This window comes from Ostrinia nubilalis, chromosome 23 (genome assembly GCF_963855985.1).
Source record: "Ostrinia nubilalis chromosome 23, ilOstNubi1.1, whole genome shotgun sequence".
Taxonomy (NCBI): domain Eukaryota; kingdom Metazoa; phylum Arthropoda; class Insecta; order Lepidoptera; family Crambidae; genus Ostrinia; species Ostrinia nubilalis.
The window spans coordinates 12,008,526-12,024,657 of NC_087110.1; the positions used below are offsets into that span (position 1 = coordinate 12,008,526).

A 16,132-nucleotide genomic window follows, 5' to 3' on the forward strand; every position below is an offset into this window, starting at 1 on the left:
CGGCGCAGTGCCGATCACTGACGTTTGTCAACAAAATGGTGCTTGACTCTTGAGACAGGCTAAATTACACCATATTGTTAATGACATTGAGCATACATTTTTTTAAATACATTCGCGAAGTAAAACTTCTGTACGTAGTACATATTATTATTCTGTGGTATTGTAGATAAATAATACTCTGGGCTTGATCCCACATAGAGCTCTTTTTCTCTCTCAAAATTGGACTGCCATGGGAATAGAATTTAGACAGACCCATCTGTTTTCTTTGTCCGTCTGAAGAGATTGATAAGCCAGTGACAGTATAATTTATTTAACACTTGTAACATTTAGACGGACCGACGGGAACAGACCCATACTTTTTATTCCACATTCGATAGTACGTCGGACTGAAGCAATCAAATTATATTTTTTTTAGAAATAATTTAGTAATTTGCATTGCACAAGTACACAACACACTTATGCCCGTTTTCACCACCAATCCCTAATTCTTAAGTAACCCGTTGTTACCATATGGGTCACTTAAAAATTAGGAATTGATGGTGAAAACAGGCATTAGTCCCGTTAGCTCCTCGTACTAAGTTAATATGCTTGTGTCACAAGTGGGCTCACCACAATAATCGAGCGGATTTCGAACTCGCGTTCCTCGGATGACGACTCGACCCCTTCACCGTTCGGCTCGGTAGTTACGAGTCGAATTCGGTAATTAGGCCAAAATTGGTCGGATGAATCATTGTGGCTTTATTTATTTAAAACTATTGTTTGTTTTTGGACACCGGAATAAGGTTAGCCTAGTCCACTAAATGTGTTGTCTCCGCAGGCGGCCCGTACTCGGGCGGCGGCAGCAAGGCGGGCGGCGGCGCGGCCGAGCTTACCAACGCCATGTACAAGACGCACGTCGCGCTCAACAAGGTCAACGTGAGTACACAACCACTATACTCCCCTGACAAGATACCATACTGAATCCATGTAAACTCCGGTCGTTGAGTACATAGAATTTAGTCCAATGACCCCAAGCTACACATCCTTATCGCTCGCGCGTAATTATATTGATGTCGTGCTCGCACACTCACTGCGGCCGCCCGTCGCACAGTCGCGTTATTCGTCATTGGACGGTATTCTATTTGCTCGGCGACCGGACTTTAGTGTCAAAAAACTACATTGAAAATATTTCTTGAACAACTTGACTTGAACTTGACAAAATTAACGAAAATTTTAGATTTTTGGTAGCTTTGAAATCAATTTCTAATTTACAAAAAGCAAATAGACGAAAGATATTGGTCCTTCTAAGAACATCATAGATAGAGAGAGAGACAAAACCCTATTGCCATGCTTTTTATGAACTGTCAGAAAATCGCCATCCATACATTTTGTGAAGCAAAAAACAAGCTATAGCTTTTGACCAATTTTAAATATTGATGTCAAAGCTACTAAATATCTAACCTATGATTATGTAAATAAGTTATTGATCAATCAATGACCTAATGAAAAATATCTCAGTTTAGGACAGATAAATCATGTAGTCATAAGAATACTTACATAACTCGTTTGTTAAAACAAAATTAATTGTCTCAATTAATCCCATTGATCTCTATAAATTGCTCCTACGTTTGAATAAAACATATTTTCAGCAATGTAGTAGGCATATTTTAAATATACATAGGTACTTTATGTATTATGATTTTATGAAGGCTTTCGATAGACATTTAGCAGACGTGTGTTTGAAATTGATTTGCATTTTGTTTTGGCCATGTTTGATGGTGATGGGTTGACATGCTGAAGAGAATGTGTATGCCATGTTTGAGAATTTGAGTGGTAGTTTTGAAGCTTTTATAAAAGCGAGTCAAGATTATTTATAAATATTTATTTGAATAATTTTAAATGTCGTATGTGTTTATTTTCTTCTTCATTAGGTGTTCAATGTAGTCGATTTGTTTATTTACCGTGTGTCAATGAAAACAGAAACTTTGAATAAATGATGCTGATGACATACTTTTGAAAATAATCAGAGATGTCGCATAAATCTTAAATCTTACACCATTAAGCATGTAAATCCATTACGATTTAAATGTGGCGCAAAATGAAATATTAATTTTTGAGCATAAAGAGCCTCGATCGTGGAGCTTTGGTAAGCTTCATAAAGAGCTTAGGTTCCCTATGCAGTTGACTCCTCTGAATAAATGATCATTCCATCATTGATACGGCAGTATCTACGCTCCTGCCTGGTTCACCACCGTGTAGACGACAGAAATTGCGATTTGGAATAATAAATTAATAATAATAATGACTTAAAAAACAATAGGAATGAGCATAGCCATGTATTGTGTGATGCATTCCTTGCGCTGGTAGTCCTAGGCTGTACGGGTGCGGGTGTTTCAGAGCTACGACAAGGCGGCGTTCCACAGCGGCACTCCGCCGCCATTCGGCGCCGGCTCGCACCTCTACATCCCGGCGCCGCCGCACCATCCGCACCACCACCACCACAACGCGCACTCGCAGCACCAGGTGAGCGCACCACCCTCCACAACATGTACACACCACACGCTCCACAGCGGCTCGCACCTCTACATCCCGGCGCCGCCGCACCATCCGCACCACCACCACCACAACGCGCACTCGCAGCACCAGGTGAGCGCACCACCCTCCACAACATGTACACACCACACGCTCCACAGCGGCTCGCACCTCTACATCCCGGCGCCGCCGCACCATCCGCACCACCACCACCACAACGCGCACTCGCAGCACCAGGTGAGCGCACCACCCTCCACAACATGTACACACCACACGCTCCACAGCGGCTCGCACCTCTACATCCCGGCGCCGCCGCACCATCCGCACCACCACCACCACAACGCGCACTCGCAGCACCAGGTGAGCGCACCACCCTCCACAACATGTACACACCACACGCTCCACAGCGGCTCGCACCTCTACATCCCGGCGCCGCCGCACCATCCGCACCACCACCACCACAACGCGCACTCGCAGCACCAGGTGAGCGCACCACCCTCCACAACATGTACACACCACACGCTCCACAGCGGCTCGCACCTCTACATCCCGGCGCCGCCGCACCATCCGCACCAGATGAGCTCGTCTACCCTCGACAATATACAGGGTGGAATTTTGTAATGCCACCTGGAGGGAAAGTACTCTTAATATTGTAGATAGAACATTTTTCGCAAAGAAAATATTCCTTTATTTTTGAAAAGAAATAGAACTGCATTCAAAGATTTCCAAAAATTTGCTTGCCACGCCCGGGAATTGAACCGACTAAAATCTGTTAAAAATTACACCCTGTATTTTTATTACATCGATCGTTAAGATTAAGTATAAGGATGAAATCTCTCTAACAAACTTGATAAATCAAATGAAATAAAACCATGAAATCTTAAATTATTTTAATTAATATACCGAAAATTGTATGGTATGGTAGTGAATTTTCGAAAATCTTTGAATGCAGTTCACTTTCTTTTCAAAAATAAAGGAATGTTTTCTTTGAGTAAAATTTTCTATCTACAGTATTAAGAGTACTTTCCCTCCAGGTGGCATTACAAAATTCCACCCTGTATATACACCACACGTACACTATGTTGGCAGTAGCAGACTGTAAGACACCCCGCAGACCACGGACTTTAAGAGGGTCGGCTTCCAATTTGTATGGAAGAATCGGCCGATACCCATACAAATGGTGTAATGCAGTGTTTTTTAACCTGTGGGTCGCGAGAGGTCGTAAAAACTACCTCAGTAAAAAATCATTACTACTTATAAAGACAGATTTATCCGAAATCTGTATCCGTATTCGATCCCTACAAACATTTTTGTAACATTATAAAATGCGTGAAAAAAAAGCGAACGGTCGGGGGGTCGCCAAACATTTTTTTCATACTAGGGGGGTTGTGTCATGAAAAAGGTTGAAAAACACTGGTGTAATGTGAGCACTTCCATACAAGTTCATACTGATTAAGCCTACTTATCCATACTGATTAACAGCCCGACAAAAAGTCTGTAGTCTGCGGCTAGGCTTAATCAGTATGATAAACACGTCAGATTTCAAAAAGGTGCGAGTTGATGACATAAAAAACAGAAGGTGCCAACTCGCATCTTTAGAGGTGCGAGATGACGAATAACTCGATAAGTAAGAAAGTGCACATATTGGTATCAGCCGATTCTCCATACAAATTAGAATCGGGCCCAACTATCGGCCGACAAAAGAAATATGCACCATCCTAGACTACATCTCACTTAACACCAGGTGCGATTGCGCTCAAATACCTGCCTTGTTATGCATAAAAAATGTTTATGGTCTGCGGGGAGTCTAACAGCCCGACTGCCTAAAGGTCACATCAGACCCGGTCCATCCGTCATTGTCCAACGTTTTACGCTCATTTACACTCACAGACACACACGTTAACCCGTTAAACGTATAGGGCCCACTTGCACAACTACATTGTAAGAAGTATATACTTTGCGAGTATACCCAAAGTAAGAAATGTTTGTACTAAGGACAACAGGTATAAACAAACATAGTGATAAAAGTTTATCAGTTGTGCCAAAATTGGTCAATAGCTATGAATAATAATTTGGGTTGAATTTATTTTTACTTAAAAAAAAAGCTTTTTAAACAATTGATAAAACAGTGCAGGTGGGCCAAAAGCGAATAGTGATACACATGACAAAATTAAATACAAAACAAACCCAGTAATAATAAGTTAATATAGATTTAGTTATTTATTACTTAATTAAGCATCTCTTTCATACATCAATAAATTCGCTGCATTGCACACGTTCTAAGCCTAAAAACATTGCAGCAGTATCCCAAATAGTTTCTAAACATTTCATGAAAGATTTTATTTTTTGAAAGATTAAAGTTTCACAAAAATTTCATACACTTAATATAATTTGTATATAAGTACGCCTTGACTCCACCGACGCATGCGAATAGTGAAGAGTTTGAACGGCATGCGTCTAGTTTGTATTTTTTACTTTAATATTACATTCTTAGAGTATGCTTTCGTTTGTAGATGGATGCCAGGGTGAACAGTAGTCATAATAGGCGGGTAAGTTAATATGTACATCGTATATGTTTATCGCACCGTATATATTTATATGACGTATATACAGGGTGTCCCGTAATGTAACGTCAAGCCGGAACTGGGTGTTGAGGCAAGTTGTGCTGGTTATCAGAAAAATATAAAAAAAAATCTATGTGGCATATTTTAAAAATAATAGGCATTTAAAAAAAATCAAAAAATTCTACTCCAGGTGACGGTCCTTTTGCTCGTGTTGCCACAAATCTTCACTTTTTCCAAATTTTTTTTTTGTTATGTAACCCTGAATAATGCTTCTCAAAATTGTTATCAAAATTACAAAACCAGCTGCTCCAGCTTGGATGAAAAAAATACATTATTCCCAAAAAAAAATTCAAAATAAAAATTTTGCCTTGTTTAAACTGACTGTACTGAAAAAAAAATGTACTACGCGAGTGTGGCAAGTGACGTCATAATTTGGCGCATTTAGTAAGGATTCCAAAATGGTATAACACTTGGTAAATTTTTGCTGTAATTGTCGACAATTTTTGTTTTTTTGGAAAAAGTCCCGTTTTTAACTTTATCTACCTTGGTTAAAAAATATTATTCTAATGTGCCCAAAATTCAAGTTTCTGTGACTGACGACCGTACAGTCAGTCACAGAAACTTTTGTCACCATGACAGTAATTAGTAGTTGACATACTGTGACAAAAGTCACCCGTGCGCGCGCGCCTTTACTACCTGCTCTGCCTGCACTTGTACTTGGTAACAGGGATAATAAGGATATGAAGTTTCGGTTATGGATACGGTTACGGATATTAGAATAATATTATACCGGTTTCGGTTACGGTCACGGATATGAAATCATTTCAGATTATCCGAAAGTCTCGGATAATTTCGGTTACGGAATTATTAGAATTTCAAAAATGTAGGTATAATACAAATAGCAAGATGCTGCGTGAGCGTGACCCACATAGCTACTTTATGTACCAACTAAGACGACACCATGTATAATAAAGGTAAAACAGGCTGGCATATTAGATGGTGCCAGCGAATGCCAGACAAGTTGGTAACAAATATTAAGATTTAAGGTACAATTCCAAAACGGGCCGCAGACCGCAAACTGCAACCGCAAACTGCAAAACTATGAAATCGGCAGCGCGGCATTGCAGCTGCGGCACGTATACTGCAGATTTCATAGAGTTTTGCAGTTTGGCCTTTATCCGAAACTATCCGTAACTTTTGAATCAGTTTCGGTTACGGTTATGGACATTTTTTTATTTCGGATATCCGATAGTTTCGGTTACGGTTACGGATATCTATAACATCCCTGCTTGGTAAGATGGCCCTCTCCGTCCTGCTCATACCTTTTAAAATGGCTTCTCCACCTCACTTAAGCCAGAAACTTGAATTTTGGGCACATTAGAATAATATTTTTAACCAAGGTAGATAAAGTTAAAAACGGGATTATTTCCAATAAACAAAAATTGTCGACAATTACAGCAAGATTTTACAAAGTGTTATACCATTTTGGAATCCTTACTAAATGCGCCAAATTATGACGTCACTTGCCACACTCGCGTAGTACAATTTTTTTTCAGTACAGTCAGTTTAAACTAGGCAAAGTTTTTATTTTGATATTTTTTTTGGGAATAATGTATTTTTTTCATCCAAGTTGGAGCAGCTGGTTTTGTAATTTTTATAACAATTTAGAGAAGCATTATTCAGGGTTACATAACAAAAAAAAAATTGGAAAAAGTGAAGATTTGTGGCAACACGAGTAAAAGGACCGTCACCTGGAGTAGAATTTTTTGATTTTTTTTAAATGCCTATTATTTTTAAAATATGCCACATAGATTTTTTTTTATATTTTTCTGATAACCAGCACAACTTGCCTCAACACCCAGTTCCGGCTTGACGTTACATTACGGGACACCCTGTATACCGCACGTGTATGCTATGCTATGTATCTAACCGTATGTAGTTATTACCCGCCTTTTCAATTGCATGTGTTTTTTTTTTATTTATTGAGCATCCTTTTGTCTCGCTTTTTGTATGTCCGTCGAATTTAGAAAGCTTAAACCTTTATTTAAAAAAAAATCAGTAGAATAGTGTTAGCTACTAATCTAATACTCTTCACTTTCTGGCAAATTAATGTCTTTTTCGCTGTTATTAAAAACGAAAAATCTATATTTACCGTAAAACCGTATTTCCGAAAGTTTAAACGTAAATTAACCCAGCCGCGAACAACGGCTGGCTATAATGTTTAACAATTTGTTTAAAAAATTGTATAAATACCTAGCCCAAAGAGTTTTGCTATGTTTTGTGTGCATGTGCTTGTCTATGACTATGTGCATAGTACAGTCACAAATAGTTCTTGACACCTTAAGTGGCCAAAAAGTTCATAACAACCTTATATTAATTATAACAAAGACGTGTTGCGAACTTTTGGCTACTTTGTGTGTTACAAACTATTTGACACTGACCTTACGACTGTCCATGGTGTATTTGTACATTTATGTGGCAAGTGTAAAACCTTCCTTTAGAAGGGAGTGCTATTGTGACTGTAGCTTCGTAATTCGGATGTTACAAATTGACCATGTATAGTCATGGCGCAAGTACACTATGCTGAAAAACCGAGACGAAGTGCGAACCCGCTCACCGAAGTATGGGCGACGCACGGGTAAAAGTAACCGAGATGGTGTTTACACTATTACGTCTCTGTCAATTTCCCGCATAGTGTACTTGCGCCATCACAAGGCATTCATAAATTGAAATGAGCTTTAGTCTATTTGTATGAGTGTTCATATTATATCAGTCTAATGCCGTGCTTACGTACTATTTTTGATTAGTTTTTCTTAGGTGTCCGTCTACCTTGTTTATATTTTAATGCTATATTTGTCTATATTATATCTTGCGACAATCTACAGTCCATTGAACTTTTTACTAATATTTGATTCGTAATTGGTTCGCATTGGAGAGTTTGTGTTGGGCGATAATTTGAAGGTTTGCAACGTGATCTAAATTACTAACATTGTTAGTAATAAAATTATTATGTAGCTTGCTGGTTGCACTACTATGCAAACTAACTTCAGCCCGAAATTATTAAATGTTTCAAAACTCGATACAAATTCAAGCTTCAAGCTCTTTGGTTGAATCCCAATGTTTGCTTGAATTGAAACTTGAGTTCGAATCGAGCATTGAGCTTTAAATGGCCCTCAGCTTCGTTATAGGTCTACAACCTACAACAGGCCTAATTCTCGCAACCAGAAAAGCTTCCCAAGACTAAGCAAAAATTGCGACAGTTTTGACGCCCAAATCGCTGCGATCCGATTTTTATTACACATCGCATATAACAGAATATTAGCTATTTCAATGAATGTGGTTATGGCGCAGTTACACCACGCGCAAAATTGATCGAGACATAAATAGTGTAAATACGCACTTCAGTTAGTTTTGCGGTGCGAATATTGGCCCAATTACTGTTCCGAAGCAGTGATAGGGTTAATACTGGAACGTGTAAAAGTGCTTTTTAAAAGCCTATTTGCAAAAATAAATGAGTCTTTACTTCGATGTGCGTGCTCGCACTTCTTCTCGGTCAGTTTCCCGCTTAGTGTAACTGCGCCATTACAAAATATATTTCGACATATTCTGCCTCAATTCGCTTCGTCAAGCAATCGCAATACCCTGTCGCGACTAATGCCAAGTCTAGGGCAGCTTTCTGTGTATCCTTTGCGATGTGTACCAAGTGTATTGTTTATCCCCAGGAGAGCGGAGCGGGCGGTGGCCGCGCGGCCGCGTCCAAGCAGCCGTCGAGCAAGCCCACCTACTCGCAGTCCTACTGGACGCCCAACTAGGCGCCGCACAGGTGGGATACACTAACTATACATCTAAAGGGTTTTCCATTTGTTATTTTGAATAGCCAACTATTTCGGTAGATGTCACTTTTGTAGCTGCCATTTGACAAGTAGAAACTAGGCCATTAAAGCGCTTTCACATTTAGGCGACATTAGCAGAGCGATAAACGTGCGACAGACGCGCTGCCGATAATTTCATACTATGTGACAGCGGATGCATGCCTCCACATTATAAAAACGCCGCTGCCGCGCTGCAGTCGCGCTTCTAACGCCCTTGGCCCTAATGTGAAAGCGCTCTTAGGGGCCGTCCATAAATTACGTCATCGATTTTTTCAGATGTTAGACCCCCCCCCCTACAATCATCCTATCGTCATTTCTTAATGGACCCCCCCCCCCCTTCTCCCAAAATTGACGTCATTACCAATTTAACAAAATTAAAACATTGCAGATTTGAGAAAAATAGGGTATTATATGATTAAAACATGCAATGTGTATATTATTATGTAATATTATTGTTGGAGTATTTTATCTGTAGTTAATACTGTATTTGTGTACATCTATGTTGCATTATGTATGTTTATTATGAGTTATTTTAGTATTGTACGCGCCTTAGCCGCCTCTCACATTTGCAGCCTCACTTACTAGGTGTGCTGGAAGAAATTTCTTTTTAGAAATAATCTTATTGTACATGAACAATAAATAAATAAATAAGAATGACGTCAATTTCGAAACACCCCCTCCCCCCTATCTATCATTTACCGTCATTCGCAAACCAACCCCCCCCCCCCCCTAATTTAGAATGACGTAATATATAGACGGCCCCTTAGGCCTTTGCCACAGTTTGACAGAAATTCCAACTTCTTCTTATAAATAAGAGCGACCGATCACTCGCGTATTGTTTACACATTTGACTTATTTTGAGGTTTTTTTTAAGTGTAGCAAAGGCCTGCTTCTATTTATATGATGGCCCACCCGTAGTCACCAAGTTACTATTAGTGTTGATTTTAGTTAATATATTCTTCGTTGTTCTTTATTGCCCGGTGGTAACCTAAGTAAATATTAATACATTTTTTTGTTTGTCCGCAGGTACTAAACTTCACATGTACATAGATAATGGCGCTCGCGCCCCCTCAAGAGAGCAGTCAATTGTCGGCGCCGCCGACTCACGCCACTGTATTATAACAGAGGAACGAAACTATGTTGATAACTTTACTTTACTATTCCTTTAAATTTACCGTGCACCGGCGCCGAGCGGACGCCTTCGGACGCCGGACGACGCGGCCGGACGCGCCCGGACGCCGGACACTCGAGGCCAGCCCTCGAAAGACTCGCCGTAGGTTACGATTGTTTAAAAAATTAACTGTAGTGCTATGTATATCTTATCTTTATATATAATATGTATATGTATGTAAGCGTTTGGTACGCTATGCGCGCCGAATTGTTTTGTATTTAGTTGTCAAACTTTTTGTAATTACATTATTATTATTATTAAAATGTCAAATAGTTGATAATATAATCGTATTAAACGGTACCGTAATAATAGTCGAGCTCTTTTTTATGTGAAAGAATGCTGTTGTGATGATCTCGCGGGCATTTGAAAGTATGAGGGAATTACACGTATTGGAACTTGCTATGTTTTGTTTTACTTTCAAAATACCTTTCTACGCGTTCACATTTCGGTCTATTGACTTCGTTACACTCACTGGCCGTATAGATAAGCTTTGTTTATACGTCAGAAGACAGTTTTTTTAAATTTTCAATCATCGTAGATAACTTTCTGGGTTTTCTAAATGCCAAATTAGTTCTGGCTGTTTTTTCAGGTCTTATACGTTTTATTAGAACTGTAAATAATAATAATAATGTACATTTATATTATAATTTAATAATAATGTAAAGTACAATACAAATCACACTTGAACATTGAATATGCAATATCGAGTATAAATAAATATTTAACTAATATCACTTATTAATACTATTTTACCTAAAGTATATTAATTTATTTATTGCATTATACTAAAATAGTGTACAGAAGGCGGGGCAAGTAGTTCGCCGCATACATTTCTAGGGTTCCATAACGGAAAGAAAGATACAACAAATACATAATAGTAAAATACATAAGGCCCGGATTCCATCAAGGCGGAGCGAAGCGGAGATGAGAAGTGTAAATAATGAAATCTGATTGGTTTATTATTTTAAATCTGAAAATTGATTCTCTGATTGGTTATTCAACACACTTTCTGTTCCGCTTTGGTGGAAACCGGGCCTAACTCTTCCTTATTTACTAAGGAAGAAGTTATGTAGTTAGCTTTATGGTAGCATAGCAAAACATCGTGGTCCCTTCACCATTATGTATATTTAATTATTTACTAAGGATAGGTTGCACCACCTAACTGATCGTAACTAACCATAACGGTAACCGGTGCTTTTTGCATGGAGTTCGACAGATTTTTGACGTTTGTCAAAGTTAAAGTAAGATAGTGGAACTTAGCCTCAGAGTTATATTGCATTAGCTAAAATAGTTTACTTAATTTACCACAAATAATCACCCTATTATTATAACCTATTTTTTTCCGAGTATTACCCTAACTAACATGGAATTCTCGTGTACGTTTTGCTATTATTTCTATAACCCGTCATATATACCCGTTGTCCACACAGTGGACCACATTGTCAGCCTCCCTCAGCCGGCCTCGCTTGTCTTTGATCGGGCCTATGCACCACACGTCGTCTATGTCCAACTTGCTGACACCCTGGAAATAAAGATAAACTATTATTATCAGTAGTAGACGAAAAGCAGGTTTGTCTTTTTTTTTGTTCTACAAAATGGGGAGCTCTTGGCTTGCATAGTTGCATCTCAACTGATGGAAAGTGATGATCAGGCCGAAGGTGGAGCTTTGTTTATTGAATCGTAAAAACGTGGTTTTTAATGACATTTACCTTAACTTCCATATCGATGGCATCTTCGGGCGTCAGTATGATCATCGGCGTAGACTCGAAGCTGAACGCCAGTCCAAAGTACGAATACTTCTTAATTTCCTCCTTGAATAAACCCCACGGATACAACTTCTCGGGATCACTGCCCATCTCCACGATTTGTTTAGAGAGCACATCATAATAAAACCTTAGCAGTTCTTCATAGTGTTTCAGCCTCAAATCCTGACTCGTGCACGCGTAAAACATAAACGCAATGTCCAACACTGGTGTCGCACACCGTGTCAACTGAAAGTCAATGATCTTGGCATCAACTGGAGTCCCGTTCTCGTATTTAAACAGGAAGTTGTTGGTCCAAGAATCCCCGTGGGATATGACCCCAGTGACACTTCGCGTAGCCGCCTTTATCATGTCATCGTACCGTTCTGGCACACAGAACTGTTTAATCTTCTCCACGTAAACAGAATCCGGATATTCCCGCTCTACCGCTTCGATCGCTATACCACATATCCGCTTCCAAAAACGCCGGTACCAATTTCGCAAACGCTCGTGGTAGTACACCTCGAATATGTGATGTCTTATGTCCTCGAATTCCTCAGGGTTTTGGTCCTTCATCGCAAAAGAGATAGCGTGGAACTGCGCCAAGGATTTCAAAGTTTGTTGGCAATGCGCTAGATCTATTCCCTCTTGGCGAACAGCGCCTCCAAAGTTCTCTAGCGATGCATCTTCCAAGCATATGACGTCGTTTGTGCCGTCGCAATGAGCGAAGAACAGTTTCACGTAGCTATCGAAAGGATCGCTGAGTTTTTTCTTAGCTTGGAACTCCAATAATGCAGGCAAGACTTTGACGTAGAAATTGATTTCGTTCTGGAAGAATTCGTGGCTCTTGAATGTGAGTCGTCTAGCTACACTGCTAGGCATGGTTTTTAGGATAACTTGGACGTTTTTAGAAACGCCATGTTCGTTATTGCCGTATATCCGAATGCGCATCAAGTCGCTGAGGTACGAATCGCCTTTCCCTGTGTCGCTTACATACTGGAAAATATATTAATATTTGTATTAGGACATGTTTAGGGCTTAGTGAATTTCATAGGTACCCATGATGTTAAGTTGATTAAAAACGTAAGCTAATAGCTAATAAATCTGCAAATGGAAAGATAACAGTAAGTGTGTACTTGAAAGTGGTGTGGAAAACTAGAAATCAATTTCATTTTAAATGAAGATCACAATTCTGCACTATGAACACTCTACTTTTGCATGCATATCTAGGAACATTATTTGCCTTAGTAGGTTGACTAATCAAATAAAATGAACGATCAGTACATAATAATCAATCATTTGCACAATACTTATTGCCATAATGATCAGTATGTACGTACAGCTAATAGCAAATTTTAATTAATTTAAATTTTCTGAGTTTGATTATTAAAAATGATTCTAATCAAGATAAAATTAATAAACTTTATGGTCCTACCTGCCAGTGAGTGAATGTGCATGGTTCTTCAAACCACTTTGTGAGGGCTTTGCTTAACGTCTCCGGAGTAAGCACTGGAGACACTTGGATCAGGGAGCTTTGATCTTCACTTGTCATCGTAGGCTGTATAATTGTAAAGTAGAAGGCTAAAAATACTTGCATTTATTAATTCAAACATTCATCATCATCTTTCAGCCGTAGGACGCCCACTGTTGAACATAGGCCTCCCCCAATGACTTACATATTTACCAACCGGCCATTAATGGTAGTAAATTGACGTTATTACAAAATTAATCACACAATATTACAGCATGCAAGTAATAATTTTAAACTTCAGTTTCTACTGAAAGAAATTGTGGCTAACTTACATGCATAGATAACTGTGTACTTACAGAGTTAGTGAAGTAAACTATTGTGTTGTGGGCAGACTAGAATGATGATTACTCAACTATTATCTACTTATTTTATAGCTAGCCAATCTAATGTGTATGATTGATGTGGCAGGAACTTTGTTTTGAAGCACTTGAAAACTGCTATATTCTATATAGTGGCTATTTCAAATGGATCTATAAATTACAAGTACCTATTGTGGATAACTTGTTGTTGATTGAATAATTGCGTTTGCGGTGTCGCTCTTATCTCGCGCTGTTTAATTTTTATTGAGGACAAGTATGTAGAGGAAACGGATGTGTTTATGTTTTTGAAGCGCGGGCCGCAGGACCCAAAAACGGCTAATTTAAAAACCCATTATTTGCTTGTTGTCTACGAAGAACCTAAATTCTCTGAAAGTGGTTAGGTTATAATTTTGACACTAATGACATTACATAAGTGACGTAGGAGCAAATGACACTGAAGGTTGGTATTCTCGGCTATACATACTTTGGCCAAAATGGCCAAATAGCTGCAGGCTATCCGTTACTTTTGTAATCATTTGACACTTGACATTCCTTATCAACTTATCATTGAAATGTCATTTTTCTAACCTAAAAACTCGTTCAAAGTTTTCTTTACCGTAAAACTTAGTTTTTACATTAAAAACGAAAATGACTACAATCAAAGTGAGTGACGAACAGGAAATCATTCGGCGATTATCGTCATACGTAGAAAAAATCTCAAATGACGCTATCAACAACCGGGGTAAATTCTACGTCGGCCTTTCAGGTATGTTATCGTTTGGGTTTGACCTCCAACTTATTGAAGTACGAACATTGATGTGTTATAGTTTATTTAACAACTTGTAATGACCTATTCCCAGGAGGTTCTGTGGTTAAATACCTCTGCGAAGGCCTGCCTGCAGTAGACACTGATTGGTCTAAGTGGGTGCTAGCATTCTGTGACGAGCGAGTGGTGCCTGAAGACAGTGAAGACTCAACATTTGGCACGTACAAGAGACAGCTCATCCCTAAAACAGAACTCAAAGAGAGCCAGTTTGTTGTGATTAAACAGGGTGTATCAGGTAATGTTACTCATTAAATTAGTAAAACAGAACTACCCACATAAAGATTGTATACCTACTTGATATGTTATGTTTCTGTCTTTGTAGTTGTTTGAATTTGAATCATATTTTTATCATTTGGTTTGCACATTTTTAATTGTTTTTTAATTTAGTACCTACTGCAGTCTTAAAATTACTGACTTGGTTTTTCAGCTGAGGAGGCAGCAAAAGATTACACAGAAAAGTTGAAAGTAGCCTTTAACGGAGAAGATTTTAAGTTTGATCTGCTGCTGCTTGGAATGGGTCCCGACGGTCATACATGCTCATTGTTCCCTGGACATCCATTACTGAACGAGACCACTTTGAAGGTGGCACCAATCACAGACTCTCCGAAACCACCTCCAAGCAGGGTCACCCTCACTTATCCTGTGGTTAATAATGCTAGGAACTGTATATTTGCCATTTGTGGAGCTGGGAAAGCAGATATGGTGAAGGTAATTATTTACTTCTATCACCAATTTCGTTCCCATTGAAAAAGTAGAAAGAGTAAATAATAATAAATATCTTTGGACATTACTTTTCACAGTCACCACTGTCATGTGCCCCATTTGAGGCTAATATTTAAAAGAAAACAGTCTGGTACATGTTTTTTTTTTCTTAAAAATATATTAGTATCATGCTGAAGATACTGTTTGATAACAGTGAAGTGTATTACTGTAAGATATGCAACCATTATTATTCTGTGACTCAATTTACCATAAGGACTACTGTTTCAGCGCATTTTGAAGGACAAGGAGGATCTCCCAGCCGGTCGTGTGAAGCCTGCAAGTGGCGCTCTCTATTGGATCGTAGATAACGCTGCCGCTGCTCATCTATAGATGGATTGACCACGAAATTGAGAACATTTCAAATGTTACATTCCATTCTATGAACCATGCAAAACTAGTGAAACTAATCTAATCATTGTGTTTAAGTGATTGTGATTTATTGTGATTTACTGTATAAACTATGACTGGCAAATTAGCAAAAACTTTAAAGATAGACTTTCTATTGCTGATGCTGTGTATTTTTTGGCTTGCTTTGGTCTACTAAAAACATTGAAATAGTCTTTTTGGTGCTTGAATTTTTGGTAAAAGGATTTTTGAAATCCTTAATTGTTTTGGGACCAGCATAAAATATATTTTTATTAATCTAGGTAAGGGTTTTTGAAAACCTATTTTGGTAACGATCTGTTTTTGTTTTTTTTTATCGTTGTGATAAATAAATATTTTCTTTAAAAAATGTTTATTATTAGGTACCATTATTTACCTACTATTAAAACCAAATTGCATTCGGCAATAAAATTTGAATCAAATTGAGATAGAGGGAAAAATTTTTTCTCTGATTATTTCTGGTTAAGTTG

At 38.6% G+C, this 16,132-nt stretch overlaps 3 protein-coding genes across 4 annotated transcripts in view; 2 read left to right on the top strand and 1 right to left on the bottom strand.

The window, feature by feature from the left end:
• LOC135083176 (hornerin-like) overlaps window positions 1–10,518 on the top strand; it is a 47,063-nt gene extending 36,545 nt beyond the window's left edge. Inside the window, exons 17-21 of the mRNA XM_063977911.1 lie at window positions 818–915; window positions 2,377–2,994; window positions 5,025–5,060; window positions 8,798–8,898; window positions 9,974–10,518. Of these exons, the coding sequence (XP_063833981.1) occupies window positions 818–915; window positions 2,377–2,994; window positions 5,025–5,060; window positions 8,798–8,887 (842 nt within the window). The 3' untranslated portion in view covers window positions 8,888–8,898; window positions 9,974–10,518. The remainder of the gene's footprint in view (window positions 1–817; window positions 916–2,376; window positions 2,995–5,024; window positions 5,061–8,797; window positions 8,899–9,973) is intronic.
• A 218-nt stretch (window positions 10,519–10,736) lies between these two features.
• Window positions 10,737–14,085, bottom strand: LOC135083406 (uncharacterized). 2 transcript variants are annotated; one of them, XM_063978146.1, is made up of 4 exons: window positions 13,879–14,085; window positions 13,296–13,418; window positions 11,828–12,856; window positions 10,737–11,640 (listed from the first exon to the last, which is right to left on the bottom strand). In XM_063978146.1, exons 2-4 carry the CDS (start codon window positions 13,410–13,412, stop codon window positions 11,524–11,526), a joined length of 1,263 nt encoding a protein of 420 aa, XP_063834216.1. In that variant the 5' UTR covers window positions 13,413–13,418; window positions 13,879–14,085; the 3' UTR covers window positions 10,737–11,523. The 2 variants fall into 2 exon arrangements, with proteins under 2 accessions (XP_063834216.1, XP_063834215.1); XM_063978145.1 differs by having other exon boundaries at window positions 13,688–14,084.
• Window positions 14,086–14,255: 170 nt separating this feature from the next.
• Window positions 14,256–15,771, top strand: LOC135083409 (6-phosphogluconolactonase). Its single transcript, XM_063978150.1, has 4 exons — window positions 14,256–14,456; window positions 14,551–14,751; window positions 14,944–15,224; window positions 15,507–15,771. Exons 1-4 carry the CDS (start codon window positions 14,339–14,341, stop codon window positions 15,606–15,608), a joined length of 702 nt encoding a protein of 233 aa, XP_063834220.1. The 5' UTR covers window positions 14,256–14,338; the 3' UTR covers window positions 15,609–15,771.
• Window positions 15,772–16,132: the final 361 nt, after the last annotated feature.